This window comes from Phallusia mammillata, chromosome 3 (assembly GCF_965637545.1).
Source record: "Phallusia mammillata chromosome 3, kaPhaMamm4.hap1.1, whole genome shotgun sequence".
Taxonomy (NCBI): domain Eukaryota; kingdom Metazoa; phylum Chordata; class Ascidiacea; order Phlebobranchia; family Ascidiidae; genus Phallusia; species Phallusia mammillata.
Genome location: NC_137254.1, coordinates 19,882,236 through 19,908,407, shown reverse-complemented (window position 1 = coordinate 19,908,407; position 26,172 = coordinate 19,882,236). Strand labels below are relative to the sequence as shown.

The 26,172-nt window shown below is 34.8% G+C and overlaps 1 protein-coding gene across 2 annotated transcripts; it reads left to right on the top strand.

The window, feature by feature from the left end:
• Window positions 1-1,931: 1,931 nt before the first annotated feature.
• Window positions 1,932-25,711, top strand: LOC145220461 (uncharacterized). Of its 2 annotated transcripts, XM_080087669.1 has the most exons (22): window positions 1,932-1,955; window positions 1,988-2,131; window positions 2,618-2,672; window positions 5,060-5,088; window positions 5,675-5,735; window positions 7,072-7,194; window positions 7,275-7,342; window positions 8,876-8,948; window positions 13,703-13,767; window positions 14,043-14,163; window positions 15,039-15,100; window positions 15,840-15,963; window positions 16,193-16,233; window positions 18,246-18,354; window positions 21,289-21,479; window positions 21,568-21,620; window positions 21,696-21,746; window positions 22,082-22,163; window positions 22,561-22,644; window positions 22,859-22,936; window positions 24,562-24,645; window positions 24,857-25,711. In XM_080087669.1, the coding sequence occupies exons 2-22, from the start codon at window positions 2,049-2,051 to the stop codon at window positions 24,948-24,950; spliced, it is 1,731 nt and encodes a 576-aa protein (XP_079943795.1). In that variant the 5' UTR covers window positions 1,932-1,955; window positions 1,988-2,048; the 3' UTR covers window positions 24,951-25,711. The 2 variants fall into 2 exon arrangements, with proteins under 2 accessions (XP_079943795.1, XP_079943796.1); XM_080087670.1 differs by lacking the exons at window positions 1,932-1,955; window positions 1,988-2,131; window positions 5,060-5,088 and having other exon boundaries at window positions 2,613-2,672.
• Window positions 25,712-26,172: the final 461 nt, after the last annotated feature.

Here is a 26,172-nt window from a genome sequence, read left to right as displayed (position 1 = left end):
AAATATCTTACAAACAAAATTATTTGGTACTTAAAAAACACACTTCCAAGTCCATGTGAAAGAGCAATAATACAGGGTACTATGCAAGTGATAAACAGAGCCAGTTGATGATTTATGCTAAACATGTGCAATCATAACAACTTCCATCTGAAGAATGGTAGTCTAGTACTAAATGCAGGTTGTTTTCAAAATTTTGTATTTATTTTTTTACTTTGTTTGCATTTAACCACTTTTGACAGCACATGAAAATTTAGCACAAATTATTTCCCACTTTCTTGCAATTTACCTGGTAAAACCTGCCTTGCACCTAGCCCTGTGCCAGTCTGCAGAGTATGGCAGCTGCACGCGCGATTTTTTTTGAAAAAAATACTTTTGCACGCCAATTTTTTGGGGTTGCACGCAGAAATTTTTCACCAAAAGCATTCAATTGTCCTGTCTTGAGTTGACCTATATCACTTGCTTTTCACCTGCTGAAAAAGGTCTTGCACGCGAACTTACTGGTTTTGCACACGCGCATGCGGGACATGTCCGTCCTGCACGCGCGAGATCTCGTCGGGAACTGCCAAGTTCTGCAGACTGGGCCCTGTGGCATGTGTGTATAAATTGGAGGTAGTGCATTGCACAGTGGTCTTGCACTTCTGATATCTCAAAGAAGACTTCTATATTCTGGAGATCGGTGTACATTTAAATTTGGAGAGTTTTAAATTCATGTCTTCCCTGTTAATGACTAAAATATGCTTACTTTTATTATACCCAGTCAAGTCCATTTATGTAAAATTTCTCTTCTACCCACATAACACCCTGGTCTATTAGCAATTTAGATGTAAACTATAAAAAGATAGGCAAATAAATTTTCTAAAGACTGCTAAAAAGCAGTGACCATTCTGCATGACATTTTTGGCAAAACAATCAAAACAATAGCTAAACGATTCTTTACACTCCAGTTAAGTTAGTATTATTCCTTGAAATATTTTCTTGCATATCGCAGAACCAACCCAAATAAAGTTTGTTGCATCACTGACAAAGTTAACAATCTGAACACTGTGTGTGACAAATGGAGAAAAATGCCTGTCAGTATACACTTGTTGTCTATTTGCATTTACTCTTACTTGATAATGACATGTCGCATCAGTAAGGACAGCAGAATAAGGAGTGTTCTCTCTTGTAATTACAACTCCGAAAAATATCTAAACTTAAACTGAAAGTGGACTGCTGGTGTACTGGTGCTGTTATGCATATGTCAGTTTTGAGTCGCACTGTTCCAGACCAATGGTACACAGCCTTTTCGCTATTGTTTTTACAGGTCACCGCAATTACAGGTTACTGCAGGCTGCCGACATATCCTGGTTTTTTAAGGAATTAATTATAAAAATGGGATTTATGCAAATAATTTTTCTACTTGTGCCTAAAAGTTTGGATAAGTGCCAAATTTTATGTATAAATTTGTTATGTTAAGTTAAATGATTTGCTGAATATTCTTCACATTTTATTATTATTTGCACATAATGTGTCGCTGATTGTTTTGTGCAGGTTGTGTACCCAAATTCTAGATGTATTTTAGAAACAAATTGGCGTGACTGTTTGATAATATCATAAATGTTGACCCACTTTATGGGTGTCTTCACACAATAATTTGTAGCTATCAACTGTTGTGTGAATAATGAATTGCATTTTATCTCTTTAGATCACAAAACATTAAATTGCACCAACAAAATGACATTCTAACATTTCTTTAAGGTTCTGTGAGGACCTAACAAAAGTATTTCTTATGTTAAAAAGTTATTTTGAATGACATGTGCAGTAAACTTTATGCAAAAAAGCTTTGCCCTAAGTCATGTGTGGGTTGTTGTCATATTCTGCTCTTGCAGATAATGTTTCAGTTTTGTGTAATTCTTGTCTATCTGCTATTATCCAGGTTTATATTAGTGAACTGTTAATGTGATTTAAAAAAATGGGTAGCACATCCTAGTTTGGTTTAAACACAAAGTTTAGTTCACAGATAATACTAAGGTTATTAACATTAGCCTTGTAAAGATTTTGATACCAGCATGGAAAAAAACAATGACATGTCAGAACATAATAATGCTACTGGTGCTGCGCCAGACTCAGACCAAGAGGAAAATACTGTAAGGTATTCTTTGTTTGATTTATTATTATTTCTCTTTTGTTTTATTGTAAGTTTGGGCATAATGGATGGAACTTTTACAGTTTGTAAATTTATTCATTTTGCTGCTACATCAAATATATGTACCAACTAAGCCCTAAACTCTCTGGAGATGAACTATGTAAACAAACCATTAGTTTTAGTTGTATAAAATTATATGGATGGTGGTTTTGGCTCATGGGTGTGCAAATAAAATTTGTTGACAGTTAGTTTTAGTGTTTGGTAAAACTTCAATTATATACTTCTTTAAGTCCTTTAAAATTGCAAATTTGTTGGTCAAAAACCTAAATAAAAATGGCAAAACAAAGTTGTTTTTTTGACATAGACTATGTTTACTAGCTCTGTCCTAAGCTTTTACAAAACCTGTTGTTGTGTGTTAAAACTACTTGTATTACAAGCCATTTCTTCAATGTATTTAATGACTACAATAGCTTTTTTTGTATTTTACGTCAGGACATCTTCTAAACAAGTATCTGGAGATAAATCCGATCTAAGCTTTGACCAAAAAGTAAGTTGTTTATGTTTAAAAAGTGTAATAAAAAGTAGTTATTAACCATGTCCAAAATTTGATTTAAATTCACATTAAAAAACAAATAAAACATAGTTGTTTATCAAACTCTGCTATTGCAGACAAGCTTTTACTACAACGTGTATGTTGTTGTTGCTATTTACTTTAGTAGTATGTTGTAAATGCAGTATTTAAATTGTAAGAGTGATATTGAGATCCATATCACCTCAATATTTTTTTGAGTTATGATAAAAAGAATCAGCTTAAGCCAATAGTTAACAATACTTGATCTAATGAAAATGTTTAGTGCAGGAAACCTTGTACTTAAAACATTCTTAATAGGATGCAATATTGATTGTTAAAATAAACACCAATATAGACGAATCTCAATAATGAGGAGCAATTGAGTAAAGATAACACTTGGTAATCACAATGGTTTTGGTAACCCTAAACCATTGTCTATCATTTGATTGGAACATAATCTGCCTAACCTGTGATTCCAAGTAGATGGAAAGAATTTGAATGATCATTTGTCTTTTACCTTGCCCCTTAACTCTGTATTCTGTATTATAACAACATGCTGTACTTTTTTGACTTCTTACGGTGATGCTATATATCTAAGACAGTATTTAAAATGTTTGCATGTACATTACTACTTTTTTTACAATGGCCAATTGCAATTTACTAAACTATTAGAAATATGACGCATTATTGTGTGTTGTGGTATAAGGGTTCCTCTGGTTCTAAAACAGCAGTCAAATTTCTAATCTAGTAGGCTATAGATGACTATCATAGTAATTTTTTACCAGGGATGTGTAAATGAGCACTTGCTTTTATAACATGATCTGTTAATACAGAATCACATAATAAGCTTGACTGAGTGGGTGTGTCATCAACTGGATTTGTCTATATATTGTCAACATCATAATTCTTGTTTAATTCGTTGTCCAACTAATTTTACACAATTGTTGAACGCAAACTTGCCAAGCAAAGGTTTTGTCATGTTACGTTATAAAAGTGCAAAAAATATTTTAACACCTTAAAGTAAGTGATATTTATGGGTCCCCTTCCCTGAAGGGGACACATATTGTTTTTGTCCGTATTTTTTTTTTCTTTTTTTTCTTTTTTTCTTATTTTCTTTTTTTCTTTTTTTCCGTCTAACGCGGATTTGTTCCCACGTTTTGGTCAAGAAAGAATGATTCAAACTTTTTCAAATTTACACACATTACAGATATTGGTCTAAAGATGGTCCATGTGAATTTTGACCCCGTATGACCCAGAGATTCACCCACAGGCTCCCGAAACGTAAATGTGTCTAACGCTCGTTTGGTCAAGAAAGACACTGTAGGCAGAAGTACCAAGAGAGTAACTCACTGGTTTACGATAGCGGGAGGGCTCAGCTTGACGTCGGACAGATGTTTTACGAGACGTCGTTTCAGTGATTAGCAATCAGCTGTTTTCCACAGCAATGCTATTTCGTTTTATTAAGTTATCACTCACATTTTTAGTTTTGGCGAAGGTTTTACACCTATGACGTGATTTAAACCTGTTAACCGTGCTTCGGTTTTGTATATGTCAAGAAAAACTTTGTTAATAAAAGTTAAGATGAAAAAATTACTTGACTTTTTTGCCAAATAAATGTTTTTTTAAATGCTCGTTGTCAGGTTGGCCGCCGCATGATCACGGGTTACTTAAGGTCAACTGGTCGGTATTACAAACACAGCTCAGAACTTTCTTCATAACGTAGCGTTTTTTTGACAATCAATTTAGGAGTCAATACTCAAGGCATGTATAAATTAGGCTTAACAGTATTGTTGAACACGAATGACGGCGAGCTATTGAAAACGGTGTCAAAAGGTCAAACAGTCGTTTGGCGTGTGCACCATGAGAGGTTACTACATCTCAATGGTACTCGTTTTGCGAAACAAAGTTAAATGAATACACTTGTAGCAAATTGCTTTTTAATTTAAAGTGTCTGCAAAACAACTGTTACAGCTTTCTAAAAAAAATTGTTTTCAAAACCCGGCCTTGGAGGACTATATCTGGGTCAAAGCAAGAGATTAGATTTAAGTCTTTGTTACGTTTTTTTAATGTTTTTGTAATTACATGACAATAATAGTGCAAAAAGGATACGAACAATTTTTTTTATTGTTGGGTTAATGCTTTCTAAAAATTTGTCCTTATGTAAATCCGCACAAACGCGCGTGTGGGGACCCATTAGTTTTTGTTTACAAAAAAAATCATATGTGTAGATCAAATGATGTGTATAGTAAATTGGTAAATATTGTATAGAATATATAAAATGGAAGTATATCAGAAAGCCACTCTTCTAGTTTGTATTGCTATTTAACAGCAGCAACAAATATTTTACCACTTTTTTATTGTAGAATGATATTAACACCATGACTTCAACAAGGTTCGTTTCAAACTGTAAATATACATTGTACAATGCCCAACTTAATTATGGTTGTATAGTCGGGGTGGGCCTGCCTCATTCCATACAATATTGCTGATTTTGTTTACATAACTGCTGCTGTTTAGTTTATTTGTAAGCATACAAAATACAGCAAATGGGTTATACAAATACTGTTGATTATTGTTTAATGTATGGCATTATCCCAAGCATTGATGCTTAACATTGATATCAAAGCTTTGATTATTGTGCATTAGACTAACTTATGTGTCTATGATGCTAAAAAAATCGGAATAACATTTTGAGATGAGTAGCCTACAAAAGCAGAAATAATATGGATGTGAAACACAGGCTTTTGGCAACATTTTGTTTGGGTCATTGCTTGACAAGAGGCATCATTGCAATATACAAACAGTTTATTTTTGTTTTTTGGGCTAGATAATTGACAAATGGTAAATGCTAACATTTTAAATAAAACAATGCAAAAAATTGCTACAAAAAGACTACTGCTGCTTTTATTTATTTTTTTAAAATATACATTATCTAAACACTCAATCACATTTTTATGTAAATGTGACTTGTTTTACAGACATGTGTTTTCAAAAGACAACCCGGTTCAACAAAATAAAAGTCATGAAGATCTAGTTATGGTAACTTTTTGTTTTGTATCGATTTTTTTTAGTCATGGTCAATGCAAAACAATAAACTATTTCGCTTTCATTTTGAATGACAAAAGCTTATTGTCAATGTTAGGAAAACATCATGTTCGGTGTGTGCTTCTAACCATTCCTGCATAACCTATAGTACCTGAAGGCTTGGGTACTATAGGTTATGCACATAGGCGTCGATTTTTTATTATTTGCAAAATCTTAGGGGAGACCTTTCCATGTTTTGGAAACATCCATCAGCCGTTGAAACCCACAGTCTTAGGAACACAAAGCAGTTGCGTTAACTGCTCCGTTGTCCTGGCGACCGCGCAATCTATGTTATCTTATTCGGTTAAACCAGGGGTCACTAAACGTTTTACACTGCGGGCCGGATAACTTTAATAATGAGTGCGCGGGCCGCATAGTTTACAAGCACTAGCGCCGTCTTTCCTTATATGGGCGTAAATATGGTCTTTCTACAATCCCATTTAAAATCTGGTGATCCGACTGTTAAATTGTATAGTTAGTATCAAGTAACGAGCAATGCTCGTATATTACGTCACAAGTAACATAACAATGCAATTGTTCGCGCACAATTAACACTTGTAGCCTGTGACGTAACAAACTGGCGGTGGTCTATTTTGGGCGTTGCAATCCTATGAATCCAAAAAATGTGGGCCGTAGTTTGGTGACCCCTGGGTTAAACAAACGAAATAACGTTTGCAGATATAGCAAACTTCCACATAGTCAGATAGTGAAGTTCCGACAGGATTTAAGTATACATTGTTCAAGATGTTTATTTACATTGAGTGTGACGATTTTTAAACAACTCAACATTAAACTGACAACATCTTATTCAAGGGTTGCTTGCGTTTTGGCTGCAAAAATGCCTATATATTAGCTTGACTAGTCTTTCCTGCAGTTAACATAAAGCAAATATAAGATATATACTTAAACAACCAGCCTGTACTGGGAATAGAACAATTTAAAATCACATAACAATGCTGATTGTTACTGCAACCACTGTTACCTTGCGTAACAAACCACGAGACACTTGCGTTTGTCATTGATTGTGACCTTCAATCTATAACAAACATCCAATTTGAACTACTTTACGGTATAGACGTGTATGTGGTCTTTCTGGCAATACTTTATTTTAAACAAAAACAGGGGGAGACAATGCATATGTTGTCACCCCTGTTTTTTCAGGAGGGGAGACATGTCACCCCGGTCACCCCTAAATCGACGCCTATGGTTATGCAGGAATGCTTAGAAGCAGCTTATGTCCTAAGCTGTTGCACTAACGGATAAAATTGATTATATATTGCATTTTCAACAGAATTGTGGTACTTCCAATGCATTTAATGATGTACCAGTTGATTGTCCAACTACCATCTCAAAAATACCTGCACAGCCTGAAAAGAAAACTGCCGTACACTTAACAAAGACCTACCAGATTGAGGTAGCTTTATGTAATTATGTAATGTTGTGTATTGTGTAAACTGTGAAGGATACAACAATAATAATAGTAATGTTCCGCAGACATCAGTGAGACCAAATCTGAATGCCCTAACCTCTATTGAAGATGTGAAACCAACTAAAGAAACCAGGTTTGTCCAATATAGTGCAGTGATTCTTGGTCCAAAGCATAAATAGACATGTTATTAGTTTTTACAGTGACTGAAAATCAGCTGTTTTGTGCAGCAATGCGTTGTTTCATAAAGTGAAAATGTATTTTTTTATACCTTATGGCTTTTTAAATGTATATTTTCTATACCTTATGGCTTTGTGGTAATAAATAGTTGGACAATACTTTTCATTTATTCACACAAAATGTTATCGATGAATATATCAGTTAAATATAAACTATGTATTCTTGAAAGTTGCATTAAATGGTCATTCAGCTTTGCTACTGCTGGTCAACATCTATGCATTGTAAACCAAATTATGTAAAACCAAAAATTATAAGAAAAACCTATTTGCTTTTGCTACAGCTTGGCTGCTTAACTTGTAGAAGCCTGTCTAGGTTAGAAGAAAGTTTTCTTGTTTTAAAACAGTATTTGGGCAACAATGTTGGGGTTAAAGCTAAAGAATAGATTCTTAGGGATTTTTCCTAATCTTCTTTTCTACTTTTTTTGTATTCAACAGTATAAAGATGCGATAACAAAATGCTTTGTACCATTTTTTTGGAATCTGAAATAACATATTAATACAGTTACCAATTGGCAAACACACTTAAGTGGGAATCCTTTCAGTTTGCTTGCAAAACAATTGTGTTAATAAGGTCAAATTGTACATAAAGTAAATCAATAAATAGGACATAGAATATAATTAAATGTATGGGAAAGCCAGGGTTATATTGGTTAAAAACTGCAACAAATACGGATTGCATTTAAGTCCTAAGCATCATTTGGTTTGGTGCAATGTAAGGTATTTTAAAGAATTTTGTACCTTAAAAATGATTTTCCCATTTTCACGCCTAAATCCCACAATATTCGTTTCTGTCTTACGCTGGTTTGTTAAACGCGCTTGGTCAAGAAAGAGTGCTTTAATTTTTTTCAAATTTGGACAGATGTTAGTTATTGATCCAAATTTGATCCTCCTAAAGTTTGACCCCGGACGACCCAGTGGTTCACCCACAGGCCCCCAAAATGATTTTTTTTAAATGACTGTACTGACTGTAGCAAAGCAAGAGATTAAATTAAAAGTATTTTTCCTATTTTTTTCCTGTTATTTGGTAATTATATGACAATAATGATGCAAAAAGAATACGCACAAAAACTTTTAAGGTTAAGTTAATGCTTTGCGAAAAATTTGTCCTTAAGAATCTAAAAATACCTGCAACATTTGATTATCGTAAATCGGCATAAACACGCATGTGGGGACCCATTCGTTTTTGCTTGCAAAAGCAATTATATCATAATATGTGTATAGAAAACTGGTAAATAGGACATACAATATATATAACATGGAAGTATATCAGAAAGCCACTTTTCTAGTTTCATTAGTTATCAAACAAAACATGTGCTGTTTGACTACCAAGCTAAACACGAATACATTTAAAATTATGATGCTCAAAATAAATATTTGTGTTCAAAACAGGTGTTGATATGTAGTTTTTCTTAACTATGTTAACGGTTTAGACATAAAACCATTGAAGAACCTACCCTAGGCAACACTTCTCAGGCACAAAAGAAGTATACACCTGTGTTTCCGGTACGTAAAAAGTATTTAGATATTTTTTAAAATTACTAACTTTTTTAACAATGCAATGTACTGAGTTTATTTTGGCATATATTGATTAAAAAAAGTAAATTATTCCAACTGTTTGTGAAAAGAATACTTTTCTTGCCACACACTCTTAACCACTTTTTTGGTTTGCAAAATCTTCAGCAGTGGTAAGTCTGGTTGTAGCGTGTGCATCATGTTGTTATTGTTTTTATCTGTTCTTTTTATCATGATTCGTTCCTGTTATTGTTTTTGTCATCTTTTTTCTGTGTATCATGAGTTTGATTACCACTTTTGATTAAGAAAGAATTGTTCCAACTGATTCAAATTTACACATGTGACAGATAGGTACCTGAAGTTGATGCATCAGAACCAGACACTACACAGCTGGGAACAATAGGCAATAGGTTTATGAATGGCACAGTAAAACCTCTGCTTGACAATGTTGTCATAGTGTGAAATCACGCTACAATTGTGTATCTGTACCTTAGTAAGGTATAATGCTGCATTTGAAGTTGAACTTGCTACTCTGCTGCTATGTAAAATAGTGATGCACCAAAGTTTCGGTTGGCCGAAACATTTCGACCAAATTCTTGGTTTCCAATGTTTTGGTTGCGGCTCAAATTTTTTAGAAAATTATGTTTTATTGCATGGAATTAATCATAAATTAACTATTTGTTGTATCTATAAAATACGAGCCATGTTGTTTGCAAAATATTGTTTTGTCAAAATTGAGGTCACAGTGCATTAACAACACAACGTTCAGTTGAAAACATACAGAAGAAAGAAGATTGTAGGTTTTTTAGAATCATCAGTGTCGGCCTGAACCTTTTTAGGTGGGTTAGCTACATCACTAATGTAAAATACTTTTGATCTAGTATATTTGCTAAGCCTGTGTGTTTTTAGTTTTGGTGCATATATATTTAATACATTAGAATGAACAACTCATTCAATTTGTATTTTGCACCCTTGCACAAAACACAAGTGATGAACTGCATGTCAACAAACCCACAGTTTAGGGCAAGAGGTTACTGTCTTGGCTACAGAAAGGCAAGAGCTTAATGCAGGTTAAACTTTTCGCATTTGTTATACCTTGCCACAACACTCCTAAAAAATACTTGGGCTTTCTGTACATTCAGCAAAAACGCTGTTGTTGAACATAAAACGCAACCTATGTGTGCAAAAACTGCTGACTGTTGGTTAAATTACCACATATGACTTGTTAATTATGGGTCCCCTTTTATGAAGGGGACATGTCATATTGTCTTTGTCTGTATTTTTTTTCTTTTTTCTGTCTAACGCTGGTTTGTTAAATGCGTTTGGTCAAGAATGAGTGCTTTAAATTTATTCAAATTTGCACAGATGTTAGTTATTGTTCCGAATTTGATCCTCCTGAAGTTTGACCCCGAATTACCCAGCGGTTCACCCACAGGCCCCCGAAACGTAACATTTTTAATGCTGGTTTTTATCGCTCTTGCGGTAAAGAAACAGTTCTCCAAATTTATTAAAATTTTGACAGATGTTAGTTATTAATCCAAATTTGATCCTCCTGTAGTTTGACCCCGAATTACCCAGCGGTTCACCCACAGGCCCCCAAAACGTAAAATTTTTAATGCTCGTTTTGTCAAGAAAGACACTGTAGGCTGAAGTCCCAAGAGGTTTGGTTTACGATACCAGGAGGGCTCAGCTAGACGTCGGACAGACGTTTTACGAGATGTCGTTTCGGTGATTAGAAATCAGCTGTTTTTGTATAGCAATGCTATTTCGTTTTATTAAGTTATCACTCACATTTTCAGTTTTGGCAAAGGTTTCACGCCTATGACATGATTTAAACCTAATAAGAGTGCTTCGGTATCGTATCTGTCAAGCAAAACTTTGTTACTGAAAATAAAAATGAAAAAATAAACTTGACTTTTTTGCAAGATAAATGTTTTTTAAATGCTCGTTGTCAGGTTGGCTGCCGCATGACCACGGGTTACTTAAGGTCAACTATTAGGTATTACTAACACAGTTCAGAACTTTCTTTCGTCATGACGTAGCGGTTTTTTGACAATCAATTTAGGAATCAATACCTAAGGCATGTATAAATTAGGCTAAACGGTATTGTTGAACACTAAGGAGGGCGTGCTATTGAAAACGATGTCAAAAGGTCAAACAGTCGTTTGGCGTGTGCACCCTGAGAGGTTACTACAGGTCAATGGTACTCGTTTTGCGAAACAAAGTTAAATGAAAAACAATTTGTTATGTATACACTTGTAGCAAATTACTTTAAAGTGTCTGTAACACAACTGTTACAGCTTTCTAGAAAAAATTGTGTTTAAAACCGACCTTGGACTACAATATCTGGGTCAAAGCAAGAGATTAAATTGAAGTATTTGTTTCAGTCTTTTTTAATGTTTTTGTAATTATATGTGCAAAAAGAATACGAACAAGTTTTTTTATGGGTCCCCTTCCCTGAAGGGGACACGTATTGTTTTTGTCTATATATGTATTTTTTTTCTCTTTTTTTCTTTTTTCCCCTCTAACGCGGATTTGTTTCCATGTTTTGGTCAAGAAAAAATGGTTTAAACTTTTTCAAATGTACACATATTATAGATATTGGTCTAAAGATAGTCCATGTGAATTTTGACCCCGTTGGATCCCTCGGTTCACCCACAGCCCCCCAAAACGTGAAATCTTTAAAATGGCTATACTTGCTAAAGTACTTCATTTAGGAGTTATATGCTTTGTTGTTTGGTGCAATATAAGGTATTTCAAAGAATTTTGTACCTTAAAAAAGATTTACCCATTTTCACCCCTTAAACCCCAAAATATTCGTTTCTGTCTAACGCTGGTTTGTTAAATGTGTTTGGTCAAGAATGAGTGCTTTAAATTTATTCAAATTTGCACAGATGTTAGTTATTGTTCCAAATTTGATCCTCCTGAAGTTTGACCCCAAACGGCCCAGCAGTTCACCCACAGGCCCCCAAAACAAAAAAAATTAAAAACGGCTGTACTGACCCAAGTACATAATCTGGGTGTTTCATGCTTTGTTGGTTGGTGCAATGTAAGCTGTTCTAAAGAATTTTGTAACTTTTTATTGGATTCACCCATTTTTACCCCTTAAACCCCAAAATAGTAAGTTTTAGGCCAGAAATACAAGCCCTAATGTGCTGAAATGTTAAACAATTGTTTGCAGTAGGTTATTCGTTTAGTATTTAAAAATTTGCCTTAATCGGCCAAATAGTTACTTTTACAGCCCATAATATGTGTACACTGTCAGTCAGATAGAAGTCTCAACTCTCAAGGTTGTAATTCACTTGTTTACGATTAAGGCGGGTGAATGCAGCGGGAGTGCTCAGCTTGACGTCCGGACAGACGTTTTATGAGATAGTCGTGTTGGTGATTAGAAATCAGCTGTTTTTGCGCAGCTATGCTATGTCGTTTTATTAAGTTATCAAGCACATTTTTAGTTTTGGAAAATTGTGTTTAAAAACTGATCTTGAACGACAATATCAAGGTCAAAGCATGAGATTAAATTGAAAGTATTTTTCCTGTTCTTATTTACTGTGTTTTGTAATTATATGACAATCATGATGCAAAAAGAATACGGATAACAAGAAAAAATAATACGGACATCAGTTGGGTTAAGGCTAAAGTTGGTTGTTTTTCCTTAAGAATCTAAAAATAACCAAGATGTTTGTTTACCATAAATCCGCACAAACGCGCATGTGGGGACCCATTCGTTTTTGCTTGCAAAAACAATCATATGTGTAGATCAAATGATGTGTATAGTAAATATCTAACAATGATTGTGCCCTATTTTTACTGTTACCAAATCGCATGTGCATATGTGTGGGTACCTATTAGATTATGCTTGCAGAAACAATTATACTACAAAGTGTCAGGAAAAAGATAGGGACCCAATGAAATGTAGGTGCCAAATATATATCCATTATAAATATAGTAAATGCCTAAATGGTATATGTGATACATTGTTAAATATGATGTAGTAAATATAAACTGGCAATATATAGGAAAACCACTATTCTAGTTTATTGTTGGGGTAATGCTATCTAAAAATTTGTCCTTAAGAATCTAAAAATCACCACAACATTTGTTTGCCATAAATCCGCACAAACATGTGTGTGGGGACCCATTAGTTTTTGCTTACAAAAACAATCATATGTGTAGATCAAATGATGTGTATAGTAAATTGATAAATATCGTATACAATATATAAAATGGAAGTATATCAGAAAGCCACTCTTCTAGTTTGATATGGAAGTAATAATATTGTGAAATTTTAATCTTTTTTGAAAAAAAGCTTGAACACAACCAGATAAAGCTGAAGTTTAATTTGTTGGAAGAGTTGGAGGATTTGTTTTTCTGATCTTTTTAGCAGCTATGGTGAAGCATGCTAAGCATTTCTTTTTTCACAATTTGTCTTTGCATTGAAACATGATTTCATCATAATGTTTGAGGACTCATTCATTTTTGCCTGTAATAACAAGCATTTTTAAATTCCAGCTTATGATAGAACCAATTTCAATAAGGAAACAAATGTATAAACATTGTCAGTAAGTCACATGGGAAATTCGACATTTTTTGTGTAAGAAAGCCACTTTTCTCGTATTTGATGTAATCAACATTGGTTGTTACTCTAGCAATATGGACAATGTTTGGTTGAATGAAGCAGTGAAGTTGCAAGCCAACTTTTTGTCGTTCAGGCAGATTAATTTTGTGTTGTCAACATTTTTCAGACAGAAAGCAGCAATGGCCATGCAATGAAGATGAGCAATACCACAGTAGAAGACCTAGAATCAAGGTTTGTTTCGCTTTGTTTTCAATGGTATTAGTTATGGTTCTATTTCTTTATTCATATGTTTAATTTGACTCAATAGCCTCAACATTTACCCAACAACCCCTCTAAAATGCGTGAATATTTAAACAATACCTGAATTGACTGAAATTGAAACAGCTTGTAGAATTCGGTTTTAGGTGTTGATTGTTGTGTTTTGCCCTCTATTCTTACTAATTACCCTTCTTTGCTTTACAATAGAACACTAAGCGGGCAACATAACAAATATACATAATTTTTAGGGACAACTTTCTAGTCAACCAGGCACAGGAAGAATTTGTAACCTCTGTAGCAAGCACACAACGACAATTAAGTTTGGACCTAAATGTTGGACCACTAAATGATGAAGACGCTGTACACACTGTAAGTTTCATATGAGTTTAAAAAACCTAAAAAAACTAAAACCTTCAAAATAACAATTTTAATATGATCAAGAACATACCTACAGAAACCAAATGTTTGCAATACTTGAAAAAAAAATTGTGTCACAGGTAAAAGATAAATGAAAGAAAACAAATCTGTTGCAATTGCAATACACTAAATGCGTATTGAATTTTTATCCTAAGCAGAACTGAATATTAACGGGAGTTTTACTGTTTTAATAACAGTACACTACTCTTTGCTTTAAATAAATGGATTAGTGTGAGCTCTGGTTGTTTCTTTTCCTGTCAAACCCCCACCCTATCTCTTAATTAGGGTTGCAACGCCCACTCACAATTGTGTTAAACCTTTATGCGCTAAATTCATTTTCTTGTAAGCCCCAGTCAGACAAGACCTTACGGCCCGAAATTTTGCACAATATTGACAATGTTGAGTGGAGACTGAAACATGCATGACACAAGTGGTTTCGGCCCGATAATTTGTGGCAATCCAGCCGAAACCGAATCTTTTACTAACACACATTAAGGCGTAAAATGTATTGTTTCTGCTCAATAATTTATCACTTAATCTTTCAAACTTCGCTATAACCAAAAACGCATCAGTTATTATAAATTTTAAAACATCATCGTTTTTCCCACTCCCCACAAAAAGTCAGTAATTCACTCCTGACAAAAAGGCATTTAACTACTGTTTGCCTGGTAGATAAGCTTATGTTTACATGTCATACTCGTACCGTATGACTTCGCTAACAGTTTTTATTTAGCAACATTGCCGAATATTCGGTTTCGGCCGAACCTAAATTAAGCCGATTCAAAATATCTCTAATTTTTTGTACATGTATTGTCAAAAATTTTCAGACAGAATACAGCAATGACCATGCAATGATAAACCATACCAAAGTAGAAGAACTTGAAGCAAGGTTTGTTTCGATTTGTGTTAAAAGTTAGTAGTTTTCTCTGTATTTTTGGTGATCCAAACCACCTGTGAGTAGTCAAACAAACTTATACTTTTAGTTTTACAATAAACTGTATGTTACAATATTCACATGAAAACAGCAAAGTATGTAATTGCTACCTGTAGTTCAATTAGGTTTATTATGCTTGGGCCCCAAGTATTAAACGTTGTGCAACTTTCATGCTGAGTAATATGTTAGTAATTTAACCTTCACCTATTATCCAATAAACAAGCGCTGTTGAAAAAACGTTAATATCTGAGACATTGTTTTTATTTTTACCTTTGTCATTTTTATGCTTTGTTCACTGCGTGTTTACATCCACATTTTTTAACTTGGGAAGTTGGTGGTTGTTTTTTTTAACCTGTCAGGTCTCGCTGTGGCCAAAACTGGATTAGAACCAACAACATTGTGAGGACAAAACGGTTGCGCGAACCACTCGTCTGAAGTTTTTGCTGGAGCACCTAGGTTCTCAGCTTTTGGCTTAGATTAAATTCTGGACAAAATAAAAACATTTTTTTGGTCTGCAAAAAAATGTAATATCTATAGGTAAGGTCTAAGTAGGTCACATAAATAGGTCATGCCAGACCCACATCAGCACAACGCAAAGTCTATTAGACACTGCTGGACTATAAAACAGCATTAACGCTTAACTGAACTTCGACGCAAAAAGTTGACAACGTCAAATGAATACAATTTCATCTAGAGACAACTCGTTTCTGGTCAACAAGTCACAGGAAGAATTCGTAACCTCTGCGACAAACACACGGCGTCAACTAAGTGTGGACTTCAATGTTGGACCTCTAAGTGACGAAAATGCTGTACAGACTGTAAGCTTCTTTTTGGTTTACAAATAATACCTAGTACAATCTACAGCAAACCTACCGATTTCTAGAGTAACAATGATATTAGCTGGTTGGTTGTTTTAGCACAGTTTTATCGCTATATTCCTATCAACCAGATAAACTTCACTTCGTTAGCACTCGGAGTTATTGTGGCCTTTGCTTAAAAATATCATTTAAACGTTCCATCAAGGCTAACATTGTCACTTATGTTAAGGATGAAACGGAAATCGCTTTCTTGAATCGTCCAGAGACGACGTAAGTGGTATTTGTTGTTGTTCGTTTTTCTGTATGTCGTAACAAATACTCACTTCTCAATAGAGATGCACCGATTCCGCTTTATTGTGTTTACACCGAAACCAAATATTCGGCAGTTTTTCCGAACGCGTTTGATTACAAGCATACCGTTATCAACCAGACAAACGGCGGTGTTACATAACACTAACTACGTCTTCATAGTACGCCAGGCCTATTAAAGGCGTGATACCGAGTCAAGCCGGTCTCCCAAGCATTCCCATATGGCAAGGAACAGACTAGAAAAATCTAGCCTGCGGTGGGATTCGAACCCACGACATGAGTCTTGTCGGGACTCGCGTTCTAACTACTGAGCTACACAGGCTCAGTGGTAAAGCCGCCGAAAGTGGACTTGCCATGATCGCTGGTCTGCATCTGCATTTAAGGTTGTCTTGGCCATGGGTTGTTTTTTGTCTGAAGTGGAAAAACAGTAAAGAAGTGTGTGGTAAAGTTTTACACAAAGTACTCCATATTATGCGTTTCAGCTGTTTAATTCGAAACGCAGTTGTTCAAACGGGTGCAATTGCGCAAAACATTATTCTTTACTGAGTTATAGATTCTACGTAAATAAAAAGGTTAATGACGTCAACTCTGCCTCTGCGGACAAGAGGCTTGTCAGTGAAAGCACAGAGTTTAAGCTAAGCGCACTGAATAAATGTTGGCATTTTGTTTTGTATCCAGAAGGCTACCAAGGTGTAAACTAGTAGACTCCGAGTACCGGTAGGTTGTTTTCAGTTTTCCCTCGAATTATACGTATATTAAATACAACAAACGTATATTTCGCTCTGTTTATCACAATTACCTGTGAAGGGTCGCGAAAAGTTTAAGGAGATAAAAAAGTGGCAATGGAACAAGTTTGGGAAGCCCTGTGGTGTGGTATACCTTATTAAGGAGAAAAGACACACTTTAAATTTGAGTTCGTAGAACGTTTTGGTTTTGGCCGATTCGCAACAAATTACTGGGCCAAAATCGAAATTTCGTAAAAATTATACCGATTCATTCGAACAAATTCGGCTAACCAAATATTCGGTACATCACTGCTGTTATTAATGGTAATACATTACGTTGTTTTGCTTAACAATCTTAGCAGTACGGTCTGCTTTTGTCGCTTGCAATTGTAAATATATGTTTATGTGCATAGACCAGTGGTTCTCAAACTTTTTTTTTGTTGCGACGCCCCTGGACAATTTTTCTTGACGTGCGACGCACCAGCAATTAAAAGTTAATGAGAAAACTTATTATTAAAGTTGTATTTATTTATACAACAGTAAAGGCCACGAAACGGAACTATTCTGCGACGCCATTGGAAAACTGAAACGACGCACAGTTTGAGAACTACTGGCATAGACAATTGTGTAACCTAGCAGACAATTATGTAACCTAGCATGTTTTAGAGCAGGGGTGGGGAACCTACTTAGTACTGCGGGCCGCATGAATTGCACAACATTTTCGGGCGGGCCAAATATTTTTTTTATTTTCACATTCCGTGTAAAAATTCTGAAAGCACACAAGTGGTTTTATGTTTCATCGCTCCAGATTTGATTTTTTTTGCTGTTACTTGTTTGCAACAAACAAGGCATACATGTTTATCACTTAATTCGACTAAAATTTGTCCATTCTTTCTGGAACACCCTAGCTCCATTTAAAACTAACACCTCATGGCAAATGATTTGTTACTGCAAGGAGAGACAATCGAGTGACTGTTACGTCACAAATACAGCAAGTGGTCGAATGTGTGGCAATTTTAATAAGTTTGGCGTCAAATGTAGAAATGTCGAAGTCTTTTCAAGTACTGAATATTTGTACATAAACATTTTGTTATTGTTTTTTTAATAACAAAAGGGCCGCAGGTTCCCCACCCCTGTTTTAGAGTTGCACAGACACATTACATAAAAAAAAAAAGTTTTATCAATCCTATTGTACTACGTATTATTGCGTGCTTAAAATTTGTGACAAATCCTATTTCAATCATGCAGGCCAAAAGAATTGGTTGAAAGCGCAGGCAGTGAAATGATTGTCGCCGAAGTTGAACCAGAAGACATTGCACATACTACTACGCGCACAACCGCACAACCAGCTCCCAGGGTAAGTCACGTGACTTTCTGTAATTTTCCATTGGCCAGAGAGGAACTAGTGAAAAGACTCTCTTATCCTAAAACAGATGGAAGTAAACCTGTAATTTTCCATTGGACATGTTCCTGACGAATTGTTTTTGTTTAAAGATGTGATCTGGACACTTTTATACACAGCAAAAAAGGGGTTTTACTAGGTTTCTTTGATTTTACTTTGTTTTTTTGCTTGCTTCCTAGAGCTTGTCCATGATATTTTACTGACTTATATTGATGTTGCTGTGCCAGCTGTTTGCTTAGCAAACTATGCTCTAGTGCAGTGCATGTCAACCTTTTTTATAATGTTTACTCAAAAATTTAGTACACCCCAGGCAAAAATGTATTCACCCTTGTAATACACTGAGTTTATTGTCCTAACAAGAAAAAGGATGAGCACAATGCAAATCCATTAACATTTTTTGTAGCAAATAAATTAGTAAAAACTGTAAGTTGCCACTCACGTTATACTGCAAAAAGAACCTTAACCAACCATTCTCAAGAGGAACATTGAATTTTGATGTCATAAATAGAACAACTTATTACAAGCTACGTATAATTGAGATTCGTGTGGTACCATGTACTGTACACTCCATTCAGCTTGATTCAAAACGTCAACCTGTCTATTGTGTTACCTGGTCATAGGGTATTGTACTATTGAATCTGGTACACCCCAGTACACCCCATCAATGTGGTACACCCGTTAAAAAATATGGTGCACCCTGGGGTGCACAATACACCCGGTTGAAAAGCACTGCTCTAGTGGCCACATGTATTTTGTCAGTTGTGACTGGTTGAGTAAACTATGCATCACATTCCAGGAAGTATACATGTTCCCTTTTCTGTCCAACATGGGTTTGTTTGGTCAAGAAAGAATGCTTTAAACCTATTGCAATATTACACACATGATAGATTTTACTTCAAGTGGGGGGAGGTGGCAATTTCAACATTACTGATTGTATAAATACACACAAGAACTGTGAGACTCACCTAACTTTAACTTTCAAGCAGATTTGATTTGTCTTGAAAAAAAGCACAAGGGACAAGGGGTGCATCAGTTTAAACATGATGCTATTTGAATACATTGTGTTTGCTGTAGATTTTGTACTTTTTGTGATCTTTTCCCTGAAGGGGACACATCTTGATTTTACTCGATTTGTTTGTTTGTTTGTTTTTTGATTTGTTTTCTTTCCTCCCTTAAGTTTGTCCACCCTCTTTTGCCATGAAATGTTTGATGGATTTGGATGAAACTTTCACAGATGGTAGATATAGTTATGTAGATGTGTAATCTGCTTCGTTTGTCATGACAACCCCAGTATTTACCCCACTAGCCCCAAAAGTGTAAAATGTTGTTGGTGCGCTCCACAAACGTTAGTTTTGTGTGATTTTAAAGATTTTATAACCAGGATATGTCACTTATGTTTGTGGGTTGTTTGGTGGATGTTTTTGCAGTTAAGCGCCAAAAAAATAAAATAAAAATAAACAGAATAAGGTAAGCATCAGCACTTCTTGTGCTCAGTTTTTCGACACTAATCAATTCAAACTGGCGCCAATAAACAGAACATAAGTTAGAGGGGTGTTAACAGCCTTATGATGTCAGAGGCATCAACGGTTGTTGCTTAAAAGCCCCTCCAGTGGTCAAAATTTTAAACATTGGCCGATTTGGACAAAAATTTACAGGACTGTTGATTGGGTTATTGTGGTTTGATATTTTTTTAGCTTTGGAGTAGAGACCAATTATTTACCCCGCTAGCCCCCTAAAAAGGGTGAATTGTTTAAGTAGTGTTCAAATGGGATGAAATTTGGACAGTTTGTTCATTGTGCCATTGTTAGGTGTTGATTGTTGTTTTCCAGCCTGTAGCCCCAACATTTACCCGCTAGCCCCCTAAAAAGGGGGAATGTTTTAAGCAATGTCTGAATTGGATAAAATTTGGAAAGCTTGTAGAGTATGCCATTTATAGGTGTTGATTTTTGTGTTCTGCCCTGCAGCCCAAACATTTACCCCACGAGCCCCCCAAAATGGGACAATTTTTTAAACAATGTCTGAATTGAATAAAATTTGGGCAGCTTTTGATTGTTGTTTTCCAACCTGTAGCCATATCATTTACCCCACTAGCCCCTTACAATGGGTGAGTTTTTTTAACAAAGTCTGAATTGAATGAAATTAGGACAGCTTGTGCAATTTGCCAATAATAGCAGCTGATTGTTGTGTTTTAGCCTATTTGTTCGCTATTTACCCCTTCATTTTTCAGATAGAACATACAATAGAAAAACCTTTAAAAATGTCATAATGGAATAAAATTTAGATATTTTGTACTCCACACGAATCCACATAGCATGTTTATTTATGCTCAGTACCAATCACTGTGTGTTGACCTTGCAATACCAAACTTTCACATGGTTATTTCTTGAAATGCATTATTTACAACTTTGCATGTGTGGGGTTTCTGCCTGCAGAAACTACTAATGTTATAAAAGACAGTGTGTGATATGGGACCCAATACAAAATAAGTGTAGGGAATATATTATTTTTTAAATAGGTTATAGTGTATATGCAAGGGCAGTATGTGCTAAGCCACCCTTCTAGTTCCTATTGTTATTAACGAAAGAAGAAAGTAGGTGATTGTTTGTGCATAATCGTAATGTTATTTTGAGACAAATTTCGGCTAGAAGAATTGCCTGAAATGGTCCCTGCATGCTGTTGTAGCAATTTAACTAGGTTTTAACTGTTGACTGAAGCTTTCAAGTTGCATGGTGAATCTAACCGCCCATATCTGCTCAAGAGGCAGAACTTTTGTAAGGATTTTAAGCCAGTGCCTCAAAAAAGCATTGACTTCACTAAAAATGTTGAAGACCCTTGGTTTAAAACCTAACAAATTTACCAACTTGTCATTCAATATACCTTTTACTCCAGCAAAATGCACCAGGGAATGGAAAAGGCATCAGATTCCGAATGGTTTGTGTGTCACAACTGCTGTTTGCCTTGATGTGTTTGGCATATGAGTTTGTCAGAAAGAAGATCTCTGATGTTGGTGTAAATGAAAGCTATGAAGAAGTTGTAGTCGAAGAAGAAGAAACTGTAGCCAACTGTGCCCAGCCATTCAGGTAAAGGTTTGTGTAACTGTGCCTTTTGGGTCTTATGTTAGCAATGATACAGGACATTGCAATTTTTATTCGTGCCTTTTTATTGCAGGAACATACATGATGAGTTACCAGATTATCACTACCCCACACAATGCTCAGATGGTCAGTTAAGGCCAATTTGTTAGATGGTACAATGGAGTGTTTCTAGTTTTTATTATGCTTGTATGTTATTTGTAGCTGAATATGATGATGATGATGATGAAGAGCGACTGTTTAACAATGATGGAGGTTTGTTTTATGTTGATCCAAGTCGACAAAGTGATGGTTAAAGCAACTATCTTGTGGTCACATGGTTGTTAGTTCTAATCCTGTCTTAGCCAATTGTGTTAAACTAAACAAGGAGCCGCCCTGCTCCAACCCAGCGTAACCAACAAAATATGCAGCTCAAAGGTGGACTATGTGAGCATAACTCCTCCAGGGTTCAAACATATCAGCACCTGATAGATAGTTACCTAAAGTAGTTTACTGTAGTGTTCCCTAAATGACCAAGCTATTTACCTACGGGCCTAAAAATATTTGTTTCCAGTTTATTCTTTCCAGTGTTTATACTTGTTTTTTTGCAGTGTTCCTTCGCAATTCACATGTTACCGCATGGCTCAACATACTTACAAGAGTGAGAAGAAATGTTTCAATAAACCTACCCTCGTAAGTGTTGAAGATTAAACCATATTCTATTTATTCGGGTAATTTGTGTCATCTGATGTTAAACTAAGACTAAAGCCAAAATGTTTATTTGACTTACCATAATTGTTTAGTACGGAAATGTTATTGTTATGAAAAAAAATCAAAAAATCAAGACATTAAAAATGCCCAATTTTAAACAGTGCAGATAATGTTGGTTAATCACTAGGTGCACATGGATTGTAAATAGCCAACAACATGTACTGTCGAGATACAGTAATTTGATTTCAACAAGCTTCTAAAATAGCCAACAAGTAACAGGAATGAACTGTAACTTATGGGATGGTGGTTATAATGATCATTTGACAATTTTTGTTTAAACCTAAATTGGATAAATTTCTGTTCTGTTCTGATTTGGCAGGTCTCAAACTAGATTGATTTTAAGCTACCTATCCATGTTAAGAGTTGTGTTGAATGGCAGGCAAACAGGAACCATGATTGAAAGGTAATTTAGCATCTGTTCTTATATGATTTCTAAGCAAGTTAAAGCAAGACTTTAAAGCTTCATTTAAGTTTCCTAGTGTTTATCTATTCCAATTAGTGAGCATGCCCTTTGTAGACATTTGGAACATCTGATTAGCTTTTTGTTTAGAGATATTTGGAACTTTTTTAGCTTATTTAGGATTTAGTTACATAAAAAATTTACTTTTATTTCACAGGCTTCCAACATCTCTGGTTTTGTCATACTTGTCATTGTTGAGACAATTACTGCAACGAAGAACAACTGTGGCTGAAAGGTATAAGCCAGCAACAGCAATTAAACAAAACATTTACAGCCGACAGATGTTGAAATATTTTTGTTTTGTCAATGAAATTTGACCATGTCAGCCACACTGCCAAGTTCCAAAAAAATAGTTTGTGCCTTTTTTAGGTTTTGTTAGGTTACCCAACTACACTCTAAAGTGTAAATGTCGCGGAACATGTGTCCTGTTGTTATCACTGCATTGTTTTTTTATGGAGTTAACATTGAGCCATTAGTTATGGGTCCCCTTCCCTGAAGGGGGCTCATATTGATTTTGTCTATAATTTTTTTTCTTTTTTTCAGTCTAACACGGATTTGTTCCCATGTTTTGGTCAAGAAAGAATGGTTTAAACTTTTTCAAATTTACACACATTATAGATATTGGTCTAAAGCAGGGGTGCCAACCTTTTTGCTACTAACGGCCACATCGCAGGTTCTTATTTCACTAACGGCCGCAATTTACCTGCCTATTTTTGTTTTAAAATTACTGATGTACAGATTGGTTTATATAATATAAATATATATACACCATCTAATAGGGCCCCAAAAGCCCAGAATATTTTTTATAGCTTGGTCCACAGATTGAGCTGCACAGTATGAAGATCAGTCTTTTAGTGTTTATGATTTCATAATCTATATTGTGATGCTTGTGGTACCTGTTTTGTTCGCATTGTTTGCACACAATAGGCGTACAAAAAGTCTGACGCATATGGCTGCTAGGTTGGTAATATTACTCTTTTCAGTACCACAAAATCTGTTTGGAGCAGCTTAAAAGTCAAAATATTTAGCAAAAGAGTTTTATTTACGTCACGGCCGCCAGTACATTCATTTCATTAAACATGTACACGGCTGCAGGTTGTGCACCGTTGGTCTAAAGATTGTCCATGTGAATTTTGACCCCGTTTGATCCCACGGTTCACCCGTGAAATTTTTAAAAACGGTTATACTTGCTAAAGCAGATGATTCTCATACTTGTTTGATTGGTACATTGCAGCGTATTTTAAAGTATTTTGTAACTTGAAATTGAATATATATTTTCACCCCTTTACCCCAAATATTTATGGGTCCCCTTCCCTGAAGGATCACTTGGTAGATTATACCATTGTGGGAAGTCATTTGTTGTGTTCAACTTTGTAGTCCAGCCATTTACCACACTCCCCAAAATCCAAATTTGCCAAATTTTTGAAATATTTTAAATGTCTGAATTAATTTTAATTTGTATGGTTCGTAGATTATACCATTGTTGTGCTTTGCCCACCAAATTTTCCACTAGCCTTCCAAAATTCCCCCTGCTTTTTAACTAAAATGCATATTTAACAACTTTACATGTGTGGGACCCTTAGGTTTCTGCTCACAAAAGCAAACAAGGTTATGTATAACATTGCCAGATATGGGACCTAATGTTAAATAGTATAGTGAGTGTTTGTGCATTGGGTATATGTGCTACGCTATCTGCCTAACAGACATTTATTTAAAAAAATGAATTCAATACAACTATTCTAAAAAACTCGATAAATCTGCTATGTTTTGTGACGAAAAATTGGTGTCAACAACTCAACGTTTGTTTGAACAAAAAAATCCTATAAAATGTTTTTGTTAACTTGTCTCTTCGTATAACAGATTTCCAGTGGTTCTGGTTTTATCATACTTGTCATTGTTGAAACTACTTTTACAAAGAAGACCAAATGGACCTGTAGTTGAACGGTAATAATATTTTCTCCCTTTTCTGTGCTTTTCTGGACACATTTTTGTTTTTTTTCTTTTTGTTAATTGTTTATTAAAAAAAAACTTTCTTGACTGAAAAATAAAATAGTACAAACTATTTATGATAGCCACAAGTTACATAAACCAGAACATTCAACCCCTTTTAGTGTTTAGTGTTTGGAGTGACCCTAAATATTTGTTGTTACTTTAGACAAACTGCAGAAGCAAACACGGGAGAAACTACAACTGAAACAGATGACAGTTGTAGTGGACCTGTACAACATGATCACTGTCCACCTGACTAGTCTTGACAGACAAAAAGTCACATTCTGGAGGGAAATCAAGTTATTATTAAAGAAAATCTTGTATAATTTTAATGAAAGTTTTACATATAATGTAAAAAAATGTGGAAACTTTAAAACCAAATATAAGTACCTATATTTTAATTCTGATCATTTTATTTTATTTGTTATTAATAATTAATTTCGTGTCTTTTATCCTGTCTTTGAAAAAGCTTATTTATCAAAAAGTTCATTTGCTTCAATGTAATGGCTATTGTAGAACAATCATTTTAATTCCTGAAGTTCAAAAAAATGCATTGCCTTTGTTTATCGAAATCACCAATCACCAGTTTACACATGTGTACAGAAAATGCAAATCTGTGAATCTGTAGTTATTGTAGCATTTGACATACCATAGTTAAAAAAACATAAAATGAAAAAAAAAAAACATAAAAAAATAGCACAAAAATATACATGTTTGTTTACATACATATGTTGTACTTATATATGTAAATATGTATTTATTTACAGTTCACATATTTTTAACATTAGAATTTGTCCTTCGAAATAAGAAATTGCAAGTTTTATGCAATCCTGGCATCCAGGATTTATGTCTAATTTTTCCACCCATTTGTATCAACAGGCAGCAAATTCCCACTGTTTCCTTTTTGGGGGGCAATGTTCAACATTTAGTCAATGATTAACTATTTGCATTGATGATTAACATAAGGTGCTTATTAATTGATTTTAATCCCAAATGGTTCTAAACACTTAGCGAGGATATGTGGATTAATTTTGTTTGTTAAAGTATGAACTGTCAAAATATGAACTTGTAGTTTCAATGAAACACTGGAGTGACTTGTACATAAGTTTTATGTTGCTTTAACATACTGGACAAAACACACATAGAGTGTAAATGTGTCAAGGGAGTATTTTATTTGGTGCTGTATGTCTTTTTTTCCACGTACACTGTAGTGTGATGTTTTTAGTTTGGTGTCTTAGTGGCTTAATAGTTGCTGTAAATGCTTGTAAAAATGTAAAACATGCTTGAAAGTGTTCAAGCCTACATTTATTGTAATGTGATGGTTATAAATCACAGCATGCTTAAAATCTAATTGTACACATACTTTTTGTGAATACTTATTGTGACTTCGACTTAAAACTCTAAAATTTATTCATGGTTGGTGATTACTGTGTTGTGTCAATAGCCTGATAAAATACAAAGTCATTATGGTTGCAGTTCTAA

What these genes read in the sequence shown, in the direction of transcription:
- LOC145220461 (XM_080087669.1), top strand. Translation starts at nt 2,049, where the DNA reads ATGGAAAAAAACAATGACATGTCAGAACATAATAATGCTACTGGTGCT. An exon ending in AAACCAACTAAAGAAACCAG is followed by an intron (nt 7,343 to 8,875) that starts GTTTGTCCAATA and finishes TTAACGGTTTAG; the next exon opens with ACATAAAACCATTGAAGAAC. An exon ending in GTTTCAATAAACCTACCCTC is followed by an intron (nt 22,164 to 22,560) that starts GTAAGTGTTGAA and finishes CTGATTTGGCAG; the next exon opens with GTCTCAAACTAGATTGATTT.